The following is a 19,217-nucleotide window of genomic DNA, read 5'->3' as shown; positions in this document are numbered from 1 at the left end:
ACAAAGCACGTCGTGTGAAAATAACAAACCCGACATTTTGGACAGTCATTAAAAGGCATGTGCGATGTTTTGTTAGCACCCGGAAATGTCACCTTGTTGGCGTAAGCATCGAAGACGCGTCTAGACAGTGGCTACTTACGTGGACATATTTATTCGTATTAAAAGCCCGATCGGAATAAAAATGCTTTTTTGTACACACACCATTCAGAATATTGTGATCCAATCAAGTCCATTCCGATCAAGATTTGATTCCCAACGAGAGGGGTGGTTTGTCGATTGATGAACTGATCGGCGCGCAAGAAAACACATCTGTGAAAAATATGCGAAATAACGCTAACGTTGAAAGTAGAAATGGACAGAGCGATGTTTTATTGACACGGAAGTCGCTACGACTTCTTCCTCTACAATTTCCGGTGTATTTGGTCAATGTGAGCATGTCAAAATAATTTGTTCCGATCGAAAGTGTGATGCATGAACATGCAAATCCAAATCATAATTCTAATCCGAACTGTGATGGGATTGAAGAAATTTTGACCGTGTAAAATATCACAAAAAATGTGTGCCCCGCGACGTGCCGGTGACCCTACTGAAGACAAGCACAATAGAAAATGAACAGTTGGATTTTATTGGGCTGAGGTCTTTAAATTTTCTGTAAGAATTTATAATAAATAATTGAATATATCCTGCTGGTCGGCCTGTCGAGCAAACGACATCGAATTGTTTAGTTAATACAGCACAACATACTATATCACATCATAGCAAGATGCCAAGACAGACAAGCTGTTTCAAATTTGCTTGCCGTGATGCGTTTTCATAAATTAGAGCATTATTTAATGCACAGTGACTCTTATTTATCTAGCATTTTCCAAGTGGCTTCTCCAACATTCCCCACTGGGAATACTGCATGTGCCGAACGCATAAACAGACCGTCTGTATTTTGCTTCCATTAGTCTGTAAAATGTGAAACACGGAAGCAGCTGTTGTTGTTGCCAGGCTGCTGTTTTCAATCCCATTAAAATGCAGAACCTGGAACTAAAAGAGTACGCCGGGAGAATTTGTTTACTCTGGCTTAACATTTATTGAAAGGATGCTAGTATCAAATATTCTGTTATCTATTTGCGGGGTTTGATTCGAAGGGACTGGTCATTCCCTCTCCAAATCACGGCAAACAAGTCTTCCCTCCGTCATGTTTGGCAGCCTGTTAGTTCTTTATTAATAATAATAATAATAATAATAATAATAAATCCTGGCCACAATATTGATAATGTGTGCTCAAAATGCTAAATTGGCCACGAAATACACGTACACAAGAATAACTAAAAACATGCACAGAATACTCATTTGTGGCTTTAATATTACGCACCTGAGCAAAGTGAACGCCTGGGTAAACAAATGATGCGCACCCTCGCTAGAAACTGAAAACTGGATGGTGTTCAAATACAGTGAGTGACTTTTCTTGCCTGTTCTTGTCAACAGCCTGCAATGCCGGGCTTTCCAGAACGCCTTTGTTGCCTCTCCCCAGCCGAAAATAAAATTCAGTCATACTATCTCTATCAATTATCTTTTGTCCCCAGGCTCTACCTTCACCTTATCGTTTCTAGAGAGGGAGCGCTTGATTGGCTTACCAACTGTGCAGTACGGAGCCACAGCTAATTCATGGTCACATTTTTTTTTTTTTTTGATAATTTGTACTTGCATGTCATGTCTATTCATACAAATGAGCAATTTGTGTGCCGGTTACACAGCATTTATATTGTGGCCGCAATTAAGAAACTCTTTCCCTCAAGTCATGTCTGTTGCGCCGTAAAAATCATCTCCTGTGCCATGTGATAAACCAGCAGCAGGCTGAGCAACAAAACATTAGCCACACATACACGTCATTTCAGCCATATACAAAAGTACACAGTGCAGGGAGGTATATGGTAAAAGTATTTTTCTGTTCCACGTGCCCCTTTTTAACTTTGAGTACATGCCCCTCGACAGCCCTGGTGTACACCGTAAATTGCTGCCAGTGAACTAGACCGGGATCTCGCTCTGGTGAGAGTCGCAGTGTGGCATCCAGCTGCGATAGCTGCTTTTATTTATTTCTATTTGATCTTTTTGCTTCTCTCCTAAAAGTAAAAAGAAACTGAAAGAGAAACTATTTTCAAAATATATAGATGAGCTGATTAAGTATGGCAAATATTTCCACGCTATCAAGCAAGTGATTGGATTTGTGTCCACATTCAAAGTGATTCTTAGTTATTTTGTCTTCCCAACAAAGGGGACAAATGCACCGAAAACAGTGCGGACTGAACTGTGGTGACAGAAATTCTCTACAATGCAAAGCCGCAGGCTAAGTGCAATCAAATCGAACATTGAGAAATATAGCTTCGAAGAAGTACTTCTCCCTTCAAAAAGGACGGCCATCAATACAGCAGACGTCACACTTTATCACTGAAAGAAGAAATCAACCCAAGCATACTTTTTTTCAAGAAAATGTCCCCAGCAGGCCCATTAGTTGAAACACGGCATTCTGATTAATATTGCGTTTGTGCAATATGAGTTAAGTAGCAAAATCCACCCATTTTTAGGCATCTCGGGGGACGGCCATTTTGTCACTTCTGTCGACTGAAAATGACATCACAACTACGCATGGCTCAGTGAACGACCAATCACGGCTCAGCTTCAGACGACAGGTCAGCCGTGATTGGTCGTTACCCGAGCCCTGAGCAACTGTGATGTCATTTTCAGTCGACAGAAGTGACAAAATGGCCGCCCCCAGAGATGGCTAAAAACGAGTGGATTAACTCTTGTTCCACAAACACAATATTCATCAGAATGCCTTGTGTCAAGTAGTGGGCTTGCATAGAACATATTCTTGAAAAAAATCAGTGGATGGTAACCACGTAGGGTGTCCATGTTGAAGTGACAGGCTACCTTGGAAAATCCTCTCCGGCCTCAGCAGGAAGAAGAGGACGGAGCTCTTATCGTCATCTTTTACCACAATTTTTTCCCATCACCTCCCAGGTCCTTTTTGCGACAGTCTTTGTAGGACGCCATCTCTTCCTCCTTTCCACATGAACCACAAACGAGTCCCAAGGATTAGCCATCTTAAAGGAAAAAACCGGCGGACATGAAGTGCATGGCGGCGGATGTGATGTAAAGACGAGATGAATTCGACTCAAAAGACAGAGAGGAGCGGAGGGTGAATCTGACTGTTGAGAAGATTAAACATGCGAGGTAAAGGCAGACAATTACGGGCTCAAGACAAAACGAGGAACTAAAAATTGACAGTAAGAAAGGAAAAGGAGCAAAGGGAGTGGAGCTGATTGACAAATTACACTTCAGCTCAAGAGCTCATCGGGCATATTGAGGCTAAAATCGACGCACTCCTGTCACCAGCCAAATTAAGAAGAGGAAGAGAGGCCAAATTCCCGTCCCACCTCTCACATGTCACACGCAGCTGCCACTGACACACCGATGAACCGCTTTCTCGATGGCTGGCTCACCGATGATGCGATATAGCGGGCGCCCTCGTGTTCTTTTGTGGAGGGTTCAATTCCAGGTGACGCATAGACTTAAGTAGGGTGGTTGCGTGATCAAATCGTTCGAGGTATTGGCACAAGAGCACAATGTGGGCACTTAGGGGTGTACGCACTTTTGTTGACAGCGATTTCGATATTCATTTCTGTGTGTTGAGCTTTATTGAGGGGGGCAGTAAATTCACACTGCTCAATAAGCTGAACACTGACCACTTTACGCGATTGCTAATTGCATCTGGTCTTGTCGGTCAGTAATGGCCTGAAAGCGGAAGTCAACCCAAACATATTTTTTTCCAGAATATGTTCTATGCAGGCCCACTAGTTGAAATACGGCATCCTGATTAATATTGCGTTTGTGGAATATAAGTTAAACAGAAAAATGCACCCACTTTTAGCCATCTCAGGGGGCGGCCATTTTGTCACTTCTGTCCACTGAAGATGACATCAAAGTCGCTCAGGGCTCAGGTAACCACCAATCACGGCTCACCTGTTTTCTGAAACTGAGACATGAGTGGTTGTTATCTGAGCCCTGAGCAACTTCGATGTCATGATGTCAAGTGACAAAATGGCCGCCCCCTCAGCTAGCTAAAAACGGGTGGATTTCTCATATTCCACAAACGCAACATTAATCAGAATGCCATGTTTAGACTAGTGGGCTTGCATAGAACATATTCTGGAAAAAAATTGTTTGGGTTGACTTCCCTTTAAACAATATAGTGAGTCCGTCTGATTGAATAGAGTGCCTTGCACTGTATGGGCATATAATGTACTGTAAATGTAGCAGTTGCGACACCTCGGTCCTTTAAGTGGCAATACAAACGGCCTTCCTGAGGATGTTTAATCTACGACTGATGGATGTGAGACCGAGACGAGTGTAATTATCGTCATCATCGCTATATAACATTCATCATCACCATCATCAACATAACAGTTATCTCCCCGTCACCAACCCATCATTATCACAACCATCATCGCTCACGTGCCACACGCACGCACGCAGGACCGTCAGCATTGTCTATTTGTCTCAAACGTGCAAGCGCCGCATATGCTGCAAGTGAACATCAATACAAATGCACAACACAGCTCCTCTGCATAAATAGCAGCAGACAGAACGTTACGGTTAATCGCAAGGTCTCGCACCGTGCGTGTGAATGCGAAGCTTAGCGCCTCTGAAGTTAACCCCAATTTATCCATTAGCTAAAACGTAAATTAAAGGTGCTAGGACAGATCACGCTTTGAGTTTCTCCAGGCATGGCAGGCGGCCACAGCACACCAGCGTCACAAACGTACCAATGAGGATGTCTCAATTATTCATTGAGCGGCTTATTTATGTGGCTGTATACGGAGAATATTAAAGGCTTTGAGAAGCACGGGGGAAGCCAAAGACTGTTGTTAATTGGGCGCATTCGCTCTTCTTCACTACGGTTGCAGTAATAAGCAGTGGACAACGGCGGATGACACATGAAGTAAATTATAGGTTTGTGGAAAAATAGGTGAGCTATGTTTGTACTGGTATTTGTCTTGCTGCATACTGCATAATTGCTTCATTATAAAATTAAGTTAGACAGAATCCAGCTCACCTGCAAACCCTAATGAAGAGAAGCGATATCAGAAATGGATGTCGTCAAAAGAATCAGATCCCGTTTTTCCTATAATGAGGTATGGGCCTCGATTACAGTGATTCCAAACCACTTCAGTCTGTGTGAGATGATAAGGTGCACCAGGGGAAATTACCCCAAATCACTTATTTGTTCGTATGCTGTAACCAGCACCCACCTGTTGAAAGCAACAGAACAATTACAAGAGAATCATAATTGGAATTAGAATTAATTGAGGGAAAATCATTATTATTTCACTATATTTATATTTGGTGACACCTTTGTTCGACGGTGTGCCTTGAAATTTTGTCAAATGTGTGTCCTACCTAGCTCATTGAAGAGTGGGAAAACACTGCTCGATTAGACCAGAGGCCACAATTTGAGCAAATACAAACCATGTATTCAATTTGAGACTGTTTACGCTGCAGCCTCCAATGGATGGACCAACTTTGCAATACCGCATCTATCAACACAAATTTGCGAACCGGCTACTTATCTTCAGTTGAAAATCAATGGGAAGGACCGTCTAATACGGGAACAAGTGCCAGGTTAAATTCATGATTGATTGTTGTTGTCAGGGTTGCTGTGGAGGTGGGAGGGTCTCACTTGCATGGCCTCAGAATTCATCATCAGCAGCGTCACCATCTTCCAAACATATCCGACCACGATGAATAGGGGGAAATTAACAAGAGAGGACCAAGAAAATCGACTGAAGAAAAGAGTGAAGAGAGTGGTGGTTGGGACAAAAAGGAGGAGGGGTACAATAGCAGAGATGGATGATGCTACAAGTTTACGGTGCTAAACTTTTTTTTTTTTTTTTTAATGCCATAGCTTGACATCAATCATTACTCATGTCCCTCATTATGAAACACATTTATCATTTTTATCATCAAAGTCCTTGGAAGAATACTATACATCGTCAATAGTCTGGGTTGATATACAATGCAATGCACTCCCAAGCAAAATTTCTCAATTTATTTTCCCCATAGAAAATTACTCAATTAGGGTTTTGTCGTCAACTAACTTTTAAAAACTCATATGTAACGTGCAGAATTATATAACATTTTCAAGTGGAAGTCAACCACAAAATGTTCATTCCAACAATATGTTCTATGCGCCTTCACTAGTCTAAACACGGCATTCTGATTAATATTGTGTTTGTGCAATATGAGGGGAAGTCAACGCAAATATTCTTTTTCAAGAATATGTTCTATGCAAGGCCACTAGTTGAAACAGGGCATTCTGATAAATATTGCGTTTGTGGAATAGGTGTTAATGCACTCGCTTTTAGACATCTCTGGGGGCGGCCATTTTGTCACTTGCTGTTAACTGAAAATGACATCACAGTTGTCCAGGGCTCAGGTAACAACCAATCATGTCTCAGCTTCAGAAAACAGGTGAGCCGTGATTGGCCATTACCTGAGCCCCGCTAAACTGTGATGTCATTTTCAGTTGACAGAAAGTGGCAAAATGGCCGCCCCCTGAGATGGCTAAAAACGGGTGGATTTATCTTTTTAGCTAATATTCCACAAACGCAATATTAATCACAATAACATGTTTACACTAGTGGAGGCACATTATCGTAAAGAACATTTTTGGGTGACTCCCACTTTAAGATAATTTGTCATTCTGATCATCTCCAGAAAGTTTGATGACATGATACCTTCTACTTTCATAATAATGATGCTCAAGTGAACACTTTAGGCTTAGCAAACTGTTTATCATTAGTGTTGATGACGAATTCCAGGTGGATAATCGTAACATTACAGAATCCTTATACATTTTTTTTCTGTTCATTGATCCCGATAATAGGCAACCAACAAATTCCTTGTTTCTTAAGAAGTGGAACAAAATCCCTTAGCACTCGGGATTGATGCTCTTTTCATAACCTAATTGTCAGACTAAAACACACAGGTGACGATAACACTGACACTCCTGCACAACACAAACGACTTCTTGTGTTCGGTGATGTTCATACAAATGATGCTTGCTCCCCTCCTCTCATTACAGCCTCCACTGCTGGGATTATGTAGGAGGGAGAACACCGCGGCCGGTATAATTTGCTCATTATGAGTTCGGGGGGGGGGGGAAAGGGAAGGTGGCGGAAGGAAAAGGATGGCGCAAAGGAGAAATGGCCACTGATGATGGAGAAAATCCATCCCCAAGCCTCACTGATCTTGCTGGAAGTCATTTCAGAAAAGGCAGAGAGAAAAGTGGCCGCAGAAGAAAAAAAAGACAGAGGGAAAATAGAGTAGGAGCTTCAGCATAATGCTGTGCAAGCTGGTAGAGGGAGGGAGACAGACGGGGGATGATGGAGAAGAGGGACAGTGGGGGAAAAAAAAATAGGGCGAGTAGGAAAGACTTTGAGAGAGGTAAAATGTGAGAAGTGGTGTTTAGATCAGCTTTTCTCCTCTCAGCAGCAGCAGCACATGGCTGTTAGTGAGCTTATTTGACACCACGAGGTTGCTGTGACCTAACTAATGCCCGGGCTTCAAAAATCCCATTGACTCACCGAATGTCACCCGAAGAAAAAAAAAAAAAAAAAAAAATCACAGCCATGGTTCATTGCTCCCATAACTAGCTCAATTTTGAAAGCAAATGTGAGGAATAGTCTTCACACATCCTTAGAAGGGGGATTTTAAAAAGCCCCCTTATGATACTCCCCAGTCTTTTAAACAGTCGGCCGGGTGTTCAATCACGACAACTAGCTCACCTTAACAACAATGACTCCAGTAACCTTGGCCATCCATTAGGCTGTCGAAGAACAAAAGCCCTTTCCAGGGGGAGCCATTAGACGAATATAGCTCTGGGAAGGAAAGTTTCCAACGCGCCAGATGGGCTGAACTTTCTATTGGGCTCAAGAGCCGGACAGCAGCCGCCCTGAGACCAGCACTGAAGAGGCCAATAATACCAAATCAGAGAAACACACACAATGTTACACTATCAGGATTTTTGGGCCCAAAGCGTCTGTGTGTTTTAGTATTGTCTGCTGTATTGCATTCACTGTGTTTTGTCGGCTGAACTTTCTATTGGGCTCAAGAGCCGGACAGCAGCCGCCCTGAGACCAGCACTGAAGAGGCCAATAATACCAAATCAGAGAAACACACACAATGTTACACTATCAGGATTTTTGGGCCCAAAGCGTCTGTGTGTTTTAGTATTGTCTGCTGTATTGCATTCACTGTGTTTTGTCGCAGAGTTTTTTTACTTTATCGCATTTTGCACCTTCTTATATTTCTTCTTGATACAGTTTCATCGTCTTTGTCTCTTACAAATGTACTACAACATTTCTTTTTTTTGGGGTCGGGGGGTCAAGATTTGTCAAATTTGTCAAACATTCACACCTAAATGAGCACATCCAGGGTTAGTGCAACTTTGAAAATTGTGATGGTTTCTGGGTATGTCAGCTTGGTATAAAGGTATGAAGCGGAACCCAACCCAGTTCTATGCAGGCCCAATGGTTGGAATCCACCCGTTTTTAGCTAGCTTAGCGGGCGGCCATTTTGTAACTTCTGTCGATTGAAGATGACATCGAAGTTGCTCAGGGCTCGGATAACAACCAATCATAGCTCCGCTTCAGAAAACAGGTGAGCTTTGATTGGTCGTTATCTGAGCCCTAAGGGTCTGTGATGTCATTTTCAGTCGACAGAGGTAACAAAATGGCCGCCCCCTGAGATGGCTAAAAACGCGTGGGATTTTGCAGTTTAAAGTGGAAGTCAAGCCAAACATATTCTTTTCAAGAATATGTTCCCAGCAGGCCCACTAGTTGAGACACGGCATTCTAATAAATTTTGCGTTTATGGAATAGGAGTTAATCCACCGGTTTTTAGCCATCTCTGGGGGCGGCCATTTTGTCTTCTGTCAATTGAAGATGACGTCACAACTGCTCACAACGACCAATCACGGCTGACCTGTTTTTTTAATCTGAGCCGTGATTGGTCGTTGTGACCAGTTGTGATGTCATCTTCAGTCGACAGAAGATAAAATGGCAGCCCCCAGAGATGGCTAAAAAGAAGTGCATTTTGCTGTTTAACTTATATTCCACAAATGCAAAATTAATCAGAATGCGGTGTTTCAACTAGGTGGGCCTGTTGGGAACATATTCTTGAAAAAAATATGTTTGGGTTGATTTCCGCTTAACTCACATTTTATATTAATCATATTGCCTTTTTTCAACTAGTGGGCCTGCATGGAACATATTCTGGAAAAAAATATGTTTAAGGTTGACTTCCGCTTTAATTAAGTAACCTCTAAGTCCCGCTAAATAAATGAACAAGTCACTTTTTGGAGCACAAATGTGTGCTGCTGTCCACTGCAAATTTGACCGAGAGTGTAAAAAAAAAAGGGGGTCACTTCTGAATCTATTTTAGCATCTGTATATTTTGACAGAAATAACTGAATCGTTGTGTTGTTTACCAGTGTCTGCCTGCAAATTCTCAGAAGTTGCGATGATATCTCATATGCTAGGAGTTACGCTCTTGTCTTGATGTGAAGATGGATATAATTTAAGACCCCCCAAAAGTGTCGGACAGCTCTCTGCTAGAGATGTGAATTTACATTAATTATGTATACGCTGAGGCGGGCTGAGCTCGGTGGCAAGCCGTCCCTGATGTTCAGTTAGCGCTAAGGATGTGTCACCTGTCTTTTCCTGTCCTGAATGGTTTCACCTGACTAACACTACAGCTCTACCTCCTGGCAATGCAGTGTGTGCGTGAGTGCGTGCATGCGTGCGTGCGTGTCAGAGAGTCAAGTTTAATATCTTGTGAATGTGAAAGACGCGGTAAAAGTTGCAGGCTAACTTGACGGATGCAAGCAGAAGCAGCAGTTTAGTTTGTTGGACAACTCTCCAAGTCGAGCTCCCAGTGCACCTTCAGCTTGAATATGTTCTAAAGTTATCCTGAAGTCACTGGGTCAAAGTGCCGAGTAGTAAAAAAAAAGGTTTTATTATGAATTGCAGAAGTGGTTGAAAGTGGAGGGTGAGGAGAATCTTTGGAATGGAGGGCTCCAAAGAAATATTTTCTTGTCACGTACAGGAGTCATGCAAAGGTGACAGGAAAGGGGAGCCGAGCAAAAACGCAACTGTCGTGATAAACATTTTCCTCTGGCATGGTTAGAGCGATCGAAAAAGAAGCAATTACTTCTCATTTCCTCTCACTCCATTGTGTTGGAGACAACGCAATTCAACAACGGACAATTTGCCAGTTGTGACGGATGACAGCAAAACAGACGGAATTAAACAAAGCAATGCAATCGATTCTGTGAGCGTCCTCGATAAGGTCACGTGATTCCAAATGAGAGGCGGGGTACACCCAGGACTGGTCAGCGAGCCTCTGTTTTTCTCTAAAAACGTACCTATTTGTTATTTCTGCGCTCAGGCCAAAGCCCTGTCTAATATAATTATACTGCTTAGGCAACAACTTGCGTCATCTTGCTGCCAAGGAACTATAAAACTGACACCACGTGTACAACGTACCGCAGCGGTAATTGTAAACATATACACCCACAATGCAATACAATTTATGCTCCCTTGGACGGCTTTGACAATTTAATAAAGTGCGTTTGCAAACGATTTACCTGATAGACGTGGTAGGCGTTAGCAGCTCTGCCCTGCAGGAACACGGAAGGGATCCACACGTTGATGAGAGCACGATGGGCCCTTTAGGGACACAAACAACAAGCGCCTTCACTGCTATGGCCGATTACGTCCATCAGCGTGGTCATAATCATCACCATCAAGACTCTGAGCTCTGGCACATTAAAGCTCAGAGCGGCGGAGGAAGTGGAAAGCGAGCGCGTATCAAAGCGTGCTGAGAAGGGGGATCATTCAGATATGGCGAGAGAAGAAAAAAACAGCTGGTCATCTTAGTGGGGGGTCAAAACGGACAAAGCATGCTGCACTTCGAGGCCATGGAAGTGTGCAATTTGTCAGACAGTGAGCAGAGGATAAACAATTATTGTATTATGATTTTATTTTATTTTTTAATGTAATTTGAATACTATAAAATTCAATTAATTCCATTTTATCATAAGCAGTGTGTTTAAGTGTAGCTCTCCTTTGCCATATGCCAGGTCATTAGAGTAAGTATACTGTATACCCGAGTAAGTATACATAAAAAAAAATTTAAAAAATGACTGCTTCAAAGTGGAAGTCGACCCAAATATATTTTTTTCAAGTATATGTTCCACGCAAGCCCACTAGTTGAAACAAGGCATTCTGATAAATATTGCATTAGTGGAATAAGAGTTAATCCACTCGTTTTTAGCCATCTCTGGGGGCGGCCATTTTGTCACTTCTGTCGACTACTCAGGGCTCAGGTAATGACCAATCACGACTCACCTGTTTTCTGAAGCTGAGCTGTGATTGGTCGTTACCTGAGCCCTGAGTAGTTGTGATGTCATTTTCAGTCGACAGAAATGACAAAACGGCCACCCACTGAGATGGCTAAAAATGGGTAGAGTTTGCTGCTTAACTCAAATTCCACAAAAGCAATATTAATCTGTGTTTCAACTAGTGGCCCTGTTTGGGTTGATTTCCCTCTTTAGAGAGCAACGTAAATATTGGCATCGTAACAGGCAGCAGATCAGATCTCGGGTTTGGGTTGATTTCCGCTTTCAAAACGTGTTATAGCAGACATGCGATATATCTCTTATCTCTCATCACTTAATTAGATGAGTCTAGAAAATACATCTCAAGAAAAAATACCCCCCCAAAAAAAACGTACAATACTTCAAGCGTTAATAACACTAACGTAATTCAGCTGGATTGTGTTTCACTACAAGTTTGTCTGTCATTTCTTCAGTCAGAAATTGGGTAATTCTTACGTTTCAAAATCAGAGAGGCTGGGGTCATCTGATGTCTGACTCAAGTCCCCTGGGACCTAAACATCAAAGAAAAAAAATAGGTGACTCATTATGTATTACCACCACAAGTTGATACCTAAAGAACACAAGTGAACATGAAGTGATGGTCTTACTGATAACTGGAGTAAACACCTGGAACATTTAACATGAATATGACATGCCCTTAAGCAATTGTGTGTGTTAGACAGATGTGTGTGAATCCATCAAGCCTGTGATAATTTACATCAGTCTTTCCAGTGGTCCCCTTGAGACACCACATGACCAAATCCAGATGTTGGTGGCACTGGCGTAGTTAGAGGGGGGCACCGCGGGGGCACTGAATGTCCCCCCCCCAACCCCCACCCCACCGCCCGAAATATGAATGGACCCCCCAGGTGCCGCACCAGATAATTGACTTTAGGGTCTGTTCAGATTCTTTCATGTATTTTTTTTCACATTTTCCTCTGTCCATTGTTGGGAATGTATAATGAAGTTTCATCAGCATTTTCTCAAGAATTTTTTGGGTGTTAAAAAAAAATTAATTAAGTTAGAGAAATTAATCAAATCCCTGGTGCCCCAAGGAAAAAAATCCGAGCTCCGCCAGTGTCTGGTGGTCTGGGTGATTGTCTCTGTAAAAAGTGTGACATCTCTCCATTCCGGTCATCTAAAACTGACTTGTCATGTTGAGGAAACTGAGTGGTGGGGTTGGGGGTGTCACTGTCGCCGTGGTGGAGACCTCCGCATTCTTTCAGCTTTGATCGCACCATCCAAGGGGCACAAGCGCCCATTCACACACACACGCGCATGCTCGCCCGCATGGACACACGGACGCACGGTCGATTGTAAGGTCATAGGAAATGCGTAAAGGTTGCGACCATGACCTGAGCACTTTGAAGCTGCTCAGCATGGCACGATAAGGACATGAGTGCCAACGCGCTTTACGCACATACAGAACCGCACGCACACACCGAGCAGTCCAGCAAGGAAAGGCTGGAGTTAAAAGATAAGAGGCCTCATCTTCGTTTACCTTCGACTCTCTTTAGTAGCGCCACATCATCTCACACAACAGATGGCGTGTCTATGTGTGTGCGTGTGCTCTATGTGTAAACAGATGTTAGTGTCATGTGGTGTTTACGTGCGTTATCCTGGAGGAAAAAAAGAAAGTGTCACGTTGAGGAAAAAACTATTGACAGCAACTTCGTCTGAACACGTCAAAACGGCTTCATTTGAACACATTCAACCAAATGAAATACTTTGAAATTCAAACTTTTGACGCTAGACAAACAGTGAGTACAAGATAAGACCTTAATTTAATTAGGCCCCAAGCACCAGGCAGTGCCAAGGCCCTCTGGGAATTGTTGTGCTACTATTCTGGCAAATTAATTGCCTTTTTGGGAGCGTCAACGTGATAGAAAATGCCCATTGTTTTGGGTGTAAAATATTTGCCTGGAAAGTTTAAAAGAATAAGCCCACGACATCGATGGACATGAGGGAATGTTGGTGGGAGCCGGCAGGCGACGCTGTGCCACGGCAGAACATCGTCACTGTCAGGCGGAATCCTCATACAAATTTTCAAGAAATAATTAAAAAAAAAAAAAACATCAGCTTGCTTGAGTTCTCAGACACCGCTTTTTTTCAAGATGTATTATACCTTCTGTTAACTCATTCACTGCCATTGACAAATTTATTTGTCTTTTGCCAGTGCAGCCATTCAATCCCAGGAACTTTTTTTTTAGATATGTTTTTTAGTGCTGTTGTACGATCACATTTTAAAAAATAATTAATCGCAAAATTTTCCATAATTAATCGTATTTTTCAACTACAATTTTTTGCAAAGCTTGGAGCCGATATTTACTTCAGTAAAATCTTGGAATTAATATGGAAAAAAATGTAAAGTATATTTTCATTCAAATACTGTTCTCATAGATTTCTTTGATCCTTAAATTCGATTCTTTGCCAGCTTTTGATCCGACGTGAGACAGAAGGTTTTCTGCTGTTTTCCGGTGTCTATTGTATTAGTATTTTGTGTTTTAATTTCTTGCTTTCACCTGTTATATTATTGCTGTTTTGTTGTTGTAATGTAAAGTGCTGTAACTGTTTTTAAATGCGCTATGAAAATAAAGTTGTATTGTATTGTGCTGTATAAAACACAACAGTTGAACAGTACACCAAAGACGTACAACTAATATGGTATTTGAATTTGGCTGTGCAAAGTGTGCAACTTATTTTGGATTCCTCCAATGAGCCGTTGAGCATCTTTTTAAAGTAAAACTAGGTAAAAGTCCGTCTTTGCGACAGTGACTCTCCTCTAAGTTTGGCTGCACAGTGAGCAGACGTCAGCTGCTACAGGAAGTAAATAAAACAGAGTTAACTGAGTTAATTTTTTTTAGTGCGCTATAAAATTTTAATCAATCTCCATAGTTAATGCTTTAAATTTGACAGCCCTTTTTTCAATTTTTTTTTTCAAACGTTAGGGTAAAAGAGCATCTGAAAATGTCTGGCAGTGAATGAGTTAATATCACACGGACGTCGCTACAACTTCTTCTTCTACTATTTCCGGTACATTTGGTCAATCTCTGTCAAACTATGAATGGGTTGGTCAACACCATGCTAAGCTATGCTAAGCTATCCTCTATATGGCTCCTGAGCACTCGACTGGACAGGCAAAGTGTAATCCAATCCAAACTATTGGCTCGGAGGCAAATATTAATCTAAATCACAGAGCGGCGGAGTCAAGCCCAGCACAGGATGAGTCTGAGGAAAGAAATGAGCGGTTGTGGGGGGTCTCTGTGCGTTGTTATTAACTCACCGGTCCTCTCAGCTCAATAAGTTCCTGCCTCATATGCCCGATGAGGTGGTCCTTGGCCATGAGGGTGCGATAGAGGCGCTCATTAAACTCGATCAACTCCCCGTGCATCTCGGCCACCTGTAACACACACACGCAGACGGACGCATAACATATCATCGGCACAAAACCCAGCGCTGTATTAAAAAAAAAAAAAGGGAGTTATAAACTATAAAAGTTACAATTCTCAGTGGCGCGCACACAGACGGAGCAGTCCAGGTGGAGTCTGATTAAAATCGACAGCAGAGGACATTTAGGGGAGCAGCGAAACTCCATCCTGTGGTGGAAGGATAGAGCCGCAGTTGTCGTCGAGGGAAGTTGGCGAAGGCAGTTTTGGAGCCGTGGCACTCAGAATCTTGGCAGCCTGCTAATCAATTATCTTCAGGTCTAATCAACCTTGACAGCGCTACCCTCGATTCTGTGCGCTCATGCAAATAGTGGCGACAAAATGACTGTGGGTGTGTATGCGCGCGAGGCCTCGTCTCCCTAACGTGGCCGGACAGGGCAGCGGCGGCAATGCTGTGACGGCGACATCCACAGGCGCCGCCTTTGCGGAAGAAATGAGGTGAAATGAAATCTTTTTTGGTTGGGAAGCACTGTTTTAGTGAACACTTTGCTGCAAACTTTCTTGAGGTATGCTTAGACACGTCAAAATATATTTTTTTTAACAATGACAAAATGTTGTACGGATGAAACCTTTGACCTTTGTGCTCAAAGGCCATATTTGATTTTAACAATGGAGAGACTGACTGGTTTTGTGTGTAAAATAGTTTAATAATATGTCGTTGCCATATATTGTACTATTAATGGATTTAAATGTAATTCATAAAATCATTAATTCACATCTTGTTGTATTGTTTTATCATTCATTAATTCGGGAATAAAATCATTTCAAATAAATACAACATACAAGTCAAATTGTTTATTTTATTGAATATTTTTACTTTACCATTTACAATAACTCACATTTATTTAGAAAATGAATGACATTTTAAAAAAGAAATAAATACATCTTGCATGATGAACGTTATCGGATTTATCGATGAAAAATAACACTTTAACAACTGAGAGATGGAAGCGAGTGCCTAAAGTGGAAATCAACCCAAAAATATTTTTTTCAAGAATATGTTTTTTGCAAGCCCACTAGTTGAAACAAGGCATTCTGTTAAATATTGCGTTTGTGGAATAAGAGTTAATCCACTCGTTTTTAGCCATCTCTGGGGGCGGCCATTTTGTCTTCTGTCGACTGAAAATGGCATCACTACCCAGGGCTCAGGGAACGACCAATCACAGCTCAGCTTTAGAAAACAGGCGAACTGTGATTGGTCGCCATTACTAAATGGTCGCCTCCTGAGATGGCTAAAACGGGTGGATTTTGCTGCTTAACTCATATTGCACAAACACACTATTAATCAGAATGCCGCGTTTCAACTAGTGGGCCTGCTGGGAACATATTCTTGAAAAAAATATGTTTGGGTTGATTTTGACTTTAATGATCAACGTAAATATTGCATCGTAACAGGCAGCAGATCAAATCTCAGACAACACCGTCAGTATTTGTCAAGTTGCATCCGTTGACCATTGATTTTGATTTGGTTTGGGTTGACTTTTAAATAAGATGAGCGTTTACGCAAAACTTTCAATTAAAATTAATTTTAATCAGTAGAGCAGTCTTTTAATTGATTTAGTCAATTTGAGATACCACAGGCAGAAACTGAACATTCACTCTGAGCCATTAAAAAAAAAAAAAGAAATCACATTAAAACACATTAAATTCAACTCCACAGACTTCCAAGTAAGAAACAATTATGTTGCATAATAGTGTACGGTTAGGTAAAGGACACACTTTGAATTAAAACCCCAAATAATGTCTTTCATCATCACACACACATAACAACCGCAATGAGAAAAGGCTTTTTTTTTTTTTTCAAGGAGACGCCGCTTTGATTTGTGCATTCTTTGTTTGTCGTTAACTGCGGCTCAGAAGTTATCAAGAGAATATCAACGCGCGTGTCCTCCGGCTGCCACTTAAATCTCTCCTCTGTCAAATACGACTCCAGCTCCTCGGGCAGTCATAAAATAAAAAGGTAGACGCTCCTTCCCATGCAGCTGGATTTGGAAATACCATTTGGACTGTTTTGATTCAAAGAAAAAAAATGGACCGATTCTTCTTTGCAAGCAGATCTTCCGTTGGCAGCCTACAGAGCACTTTCTTGTCATGTGCTTCTCGATCAAGAATAACACTCCGGTTTACTTGAACAAACTCATTGCGTCTTCCAAATGTCACTTCCGACGGAACAGAGAAAGTGGCACAAGGACATGCACAAAGCCTAAAAAGTCAAACTAAGTGAGAGTAAGAGGGGTGAGATTGGATTTGAAATTGGATGGCGAGAGGAGAAATGACCTCACTCCATCCTCAGCGGATGGAATTAGTCATGACAAATGTACTTTGCACTGCTGCTAACTCTGCCATCTTTGCTCTTTATTGTCTGTGTAAGCAGAGACAAATTGGAATCATCTATCACATGCAAAGCGATGATGCAATTTGGAAGAAATCTTTTATGGAGTTGTGCATTATCGGACTTTCGGCAAAAGACAGGTTGCGCGCTAAAGTGGTCGTTAGCATAGCGCAGGCCACAGAAAAACAATTTTCCCCGATGGGCAATAAGGAGCCGAATATTTTCCCCTGAGGGCTACATGCAGAAAATAGGAAGGAAGAGGAGGGGCACTCATTTTGTGTTAATGAAACATGCTTAAAAAAAAAACAATACAGCAAAAAAAAAAAAAATCGAAATCTCAGCCTGATGCTATCAGTGAAAAAGAATGTATTAGTTATACTCTGATACTCTATTGCAATTTCAAAAGATGTGTGAAATGTTATCACATTCAATTAGATTTTTAAAAAAAATAGTTTTTTGTAAGAATTTTATGTACAATTTTAAATTTAAAAAATAAAATGAATGTGTGATAGAGGTTCAACGATTAATCGACAACTAATCGATGATCAAATAAATCGAGAATCATTTGTGATAACGGATGAGTCATTTAGAAACCCATTTTAACTTAAAATTGTCCAAATGCTCAGTTTCAGCTTCTCAGTAAATATTATCATGAGAGTGGATTGATTATTTTTGTCTTGATTCAAAATAAAAAAAATTGCTTTCATTTTGGAAAACAATGATCAACATTTCTGCTTATTTTCTGCCATGTTACAGACCTACCCAGTAACTCAATCACAATTATGGCATGTGGGAGGAAACCGGTGAACCAAAGGAAAACTGCACTGAACAAAAAAAAAAAATGACACAAGCAATATATGACAACTATATGACTGTAACTTGCAACTCTGAACGCATATTGCATTCCATGCATTTGTGTGACTCACTTCAGCACATCTGCTCCTCAACAGGAGGAAACATGGCTGAAGATGACAGAAGAGGAGGGAAAAAAAAGAGGGGGGGGGGGGGGGGAGAGGGTGAGCGTGGACCAATATAGACATCACAAGCTGTTCGGTCCACCATTCACTGGGTGTAAAACAACAACAAAAAAGTAAACGGCTACACAGGAACAGAGCTGCGTAAAAGTGTGAAAAATGACAGCAGCAGACGGACCACTAGAAAAGGCAGAGAACCCCCCCCCCAAAAAAAAAAAAATCTAGCCAATGATACGGACGTAGCTCTTTTCTTTTCATTTTTCCATCCTAAGTAAATTAACATTTTCTACACCCGTGAAAAATGTTCGTTTTTTCTTCGACATCCCCTGGTAGAATTAGTTGCCATTAGCAGGTTGTTATGGAGTCACATAATGATGTTATTTGCAAACCAACTTTTTTTTTTCAATTTTTTTTTTTTTTTTTTAATTTCAGGTTGCAAATTTTCATGTGTGGAAAACAGAATTCGGGCAAGCGACAGTCTCCGTGATAGTGACGTGAAACAAAATGATAAGCCAAATGGGAAGCCACCTGCAACCACAATGTAGTTATCGAATAGGCAAATGCTAGCCTCTTCGATTTCTTCTTCATATTTACCAGCAGTCTAGATGCCATCTGGGACCACGTTGCTTCTTACAGGACAGTTTTGGTGCTATGACAGGAGACGACTCTGACTCACCACATGCTGGCTTTTTTTACATGGCATTTGCCATGAACGCCATGAACTGGCGTCATCTTTTCTTACGACGGGTGCCTAAACTCGCCCGATTTCCAACGTGTTGGCACAACTTGGCAAGATGATCACATCCTAATGACAATCGTCATCGTCTCCAACTCTCAAGCTGTGCTCATCTCAAATCCGAACCGATACAATGATGTCAGCAATCTCAGGGGAGGGCCTAAACTCAGATTGGAACCCAGGAACTCGCGACTGTGACGCAAACGCGCAAGTCACTATTTCACTGTGTTGCTCGGGGTGA

At 41.6% G+C, this 19,217-nt stretch overlaps 1 protein-coding gene across 1 annotated transcript in view; it reads right to left on the bottom strand.

The window, feature by feature from the left end:
• The window catches only part of snx29 (sorting nexin 29), an 89,476-nt gene that overhangs the window by 19,265 nt on the left and 50,994 nt on the right, over nt 1-19,217 (bottom strand). Inside the window, exons 16-18 of the mRNA XM_086016262.1 lie at nt 14,772-14,888; nt 11,945-12,000; nt 10,697-10,778 (exon numbers count right to left, since the gene is read on the bottom strand). Coding sequence (XP_085872388.1) covers nt 10,697-10,778; nt 11,945-12,000; nt 14,772-14,888 — 255 coding nt within the window. The remainder of the gene's footprint in view (nt 1-10,696; nt 10,779-11,944; nt 12,001-14,771; nt 14,889-19,217) is intronic.

Source organism: Filicampus tigris, chromosome 19 (assembly GCF_054856515.1).
Source record: "Filicampus tigris isolate MCC_2025a chromosome 19, RoL_Ftig_1.0, whole genome shotgun sequence".
Lineage (NCBI taxonomy): Eukaryota > Metazoa > Chordata > Actinopteri > Syngnathiformes > Syngnathidae > Filicampus > Filicampus tigris.
The sequence above is the reverse complement of the archived record's forward strand: the minus strand, read 5'-3'. Positions and strand labels throughout refer to the sequence as shown.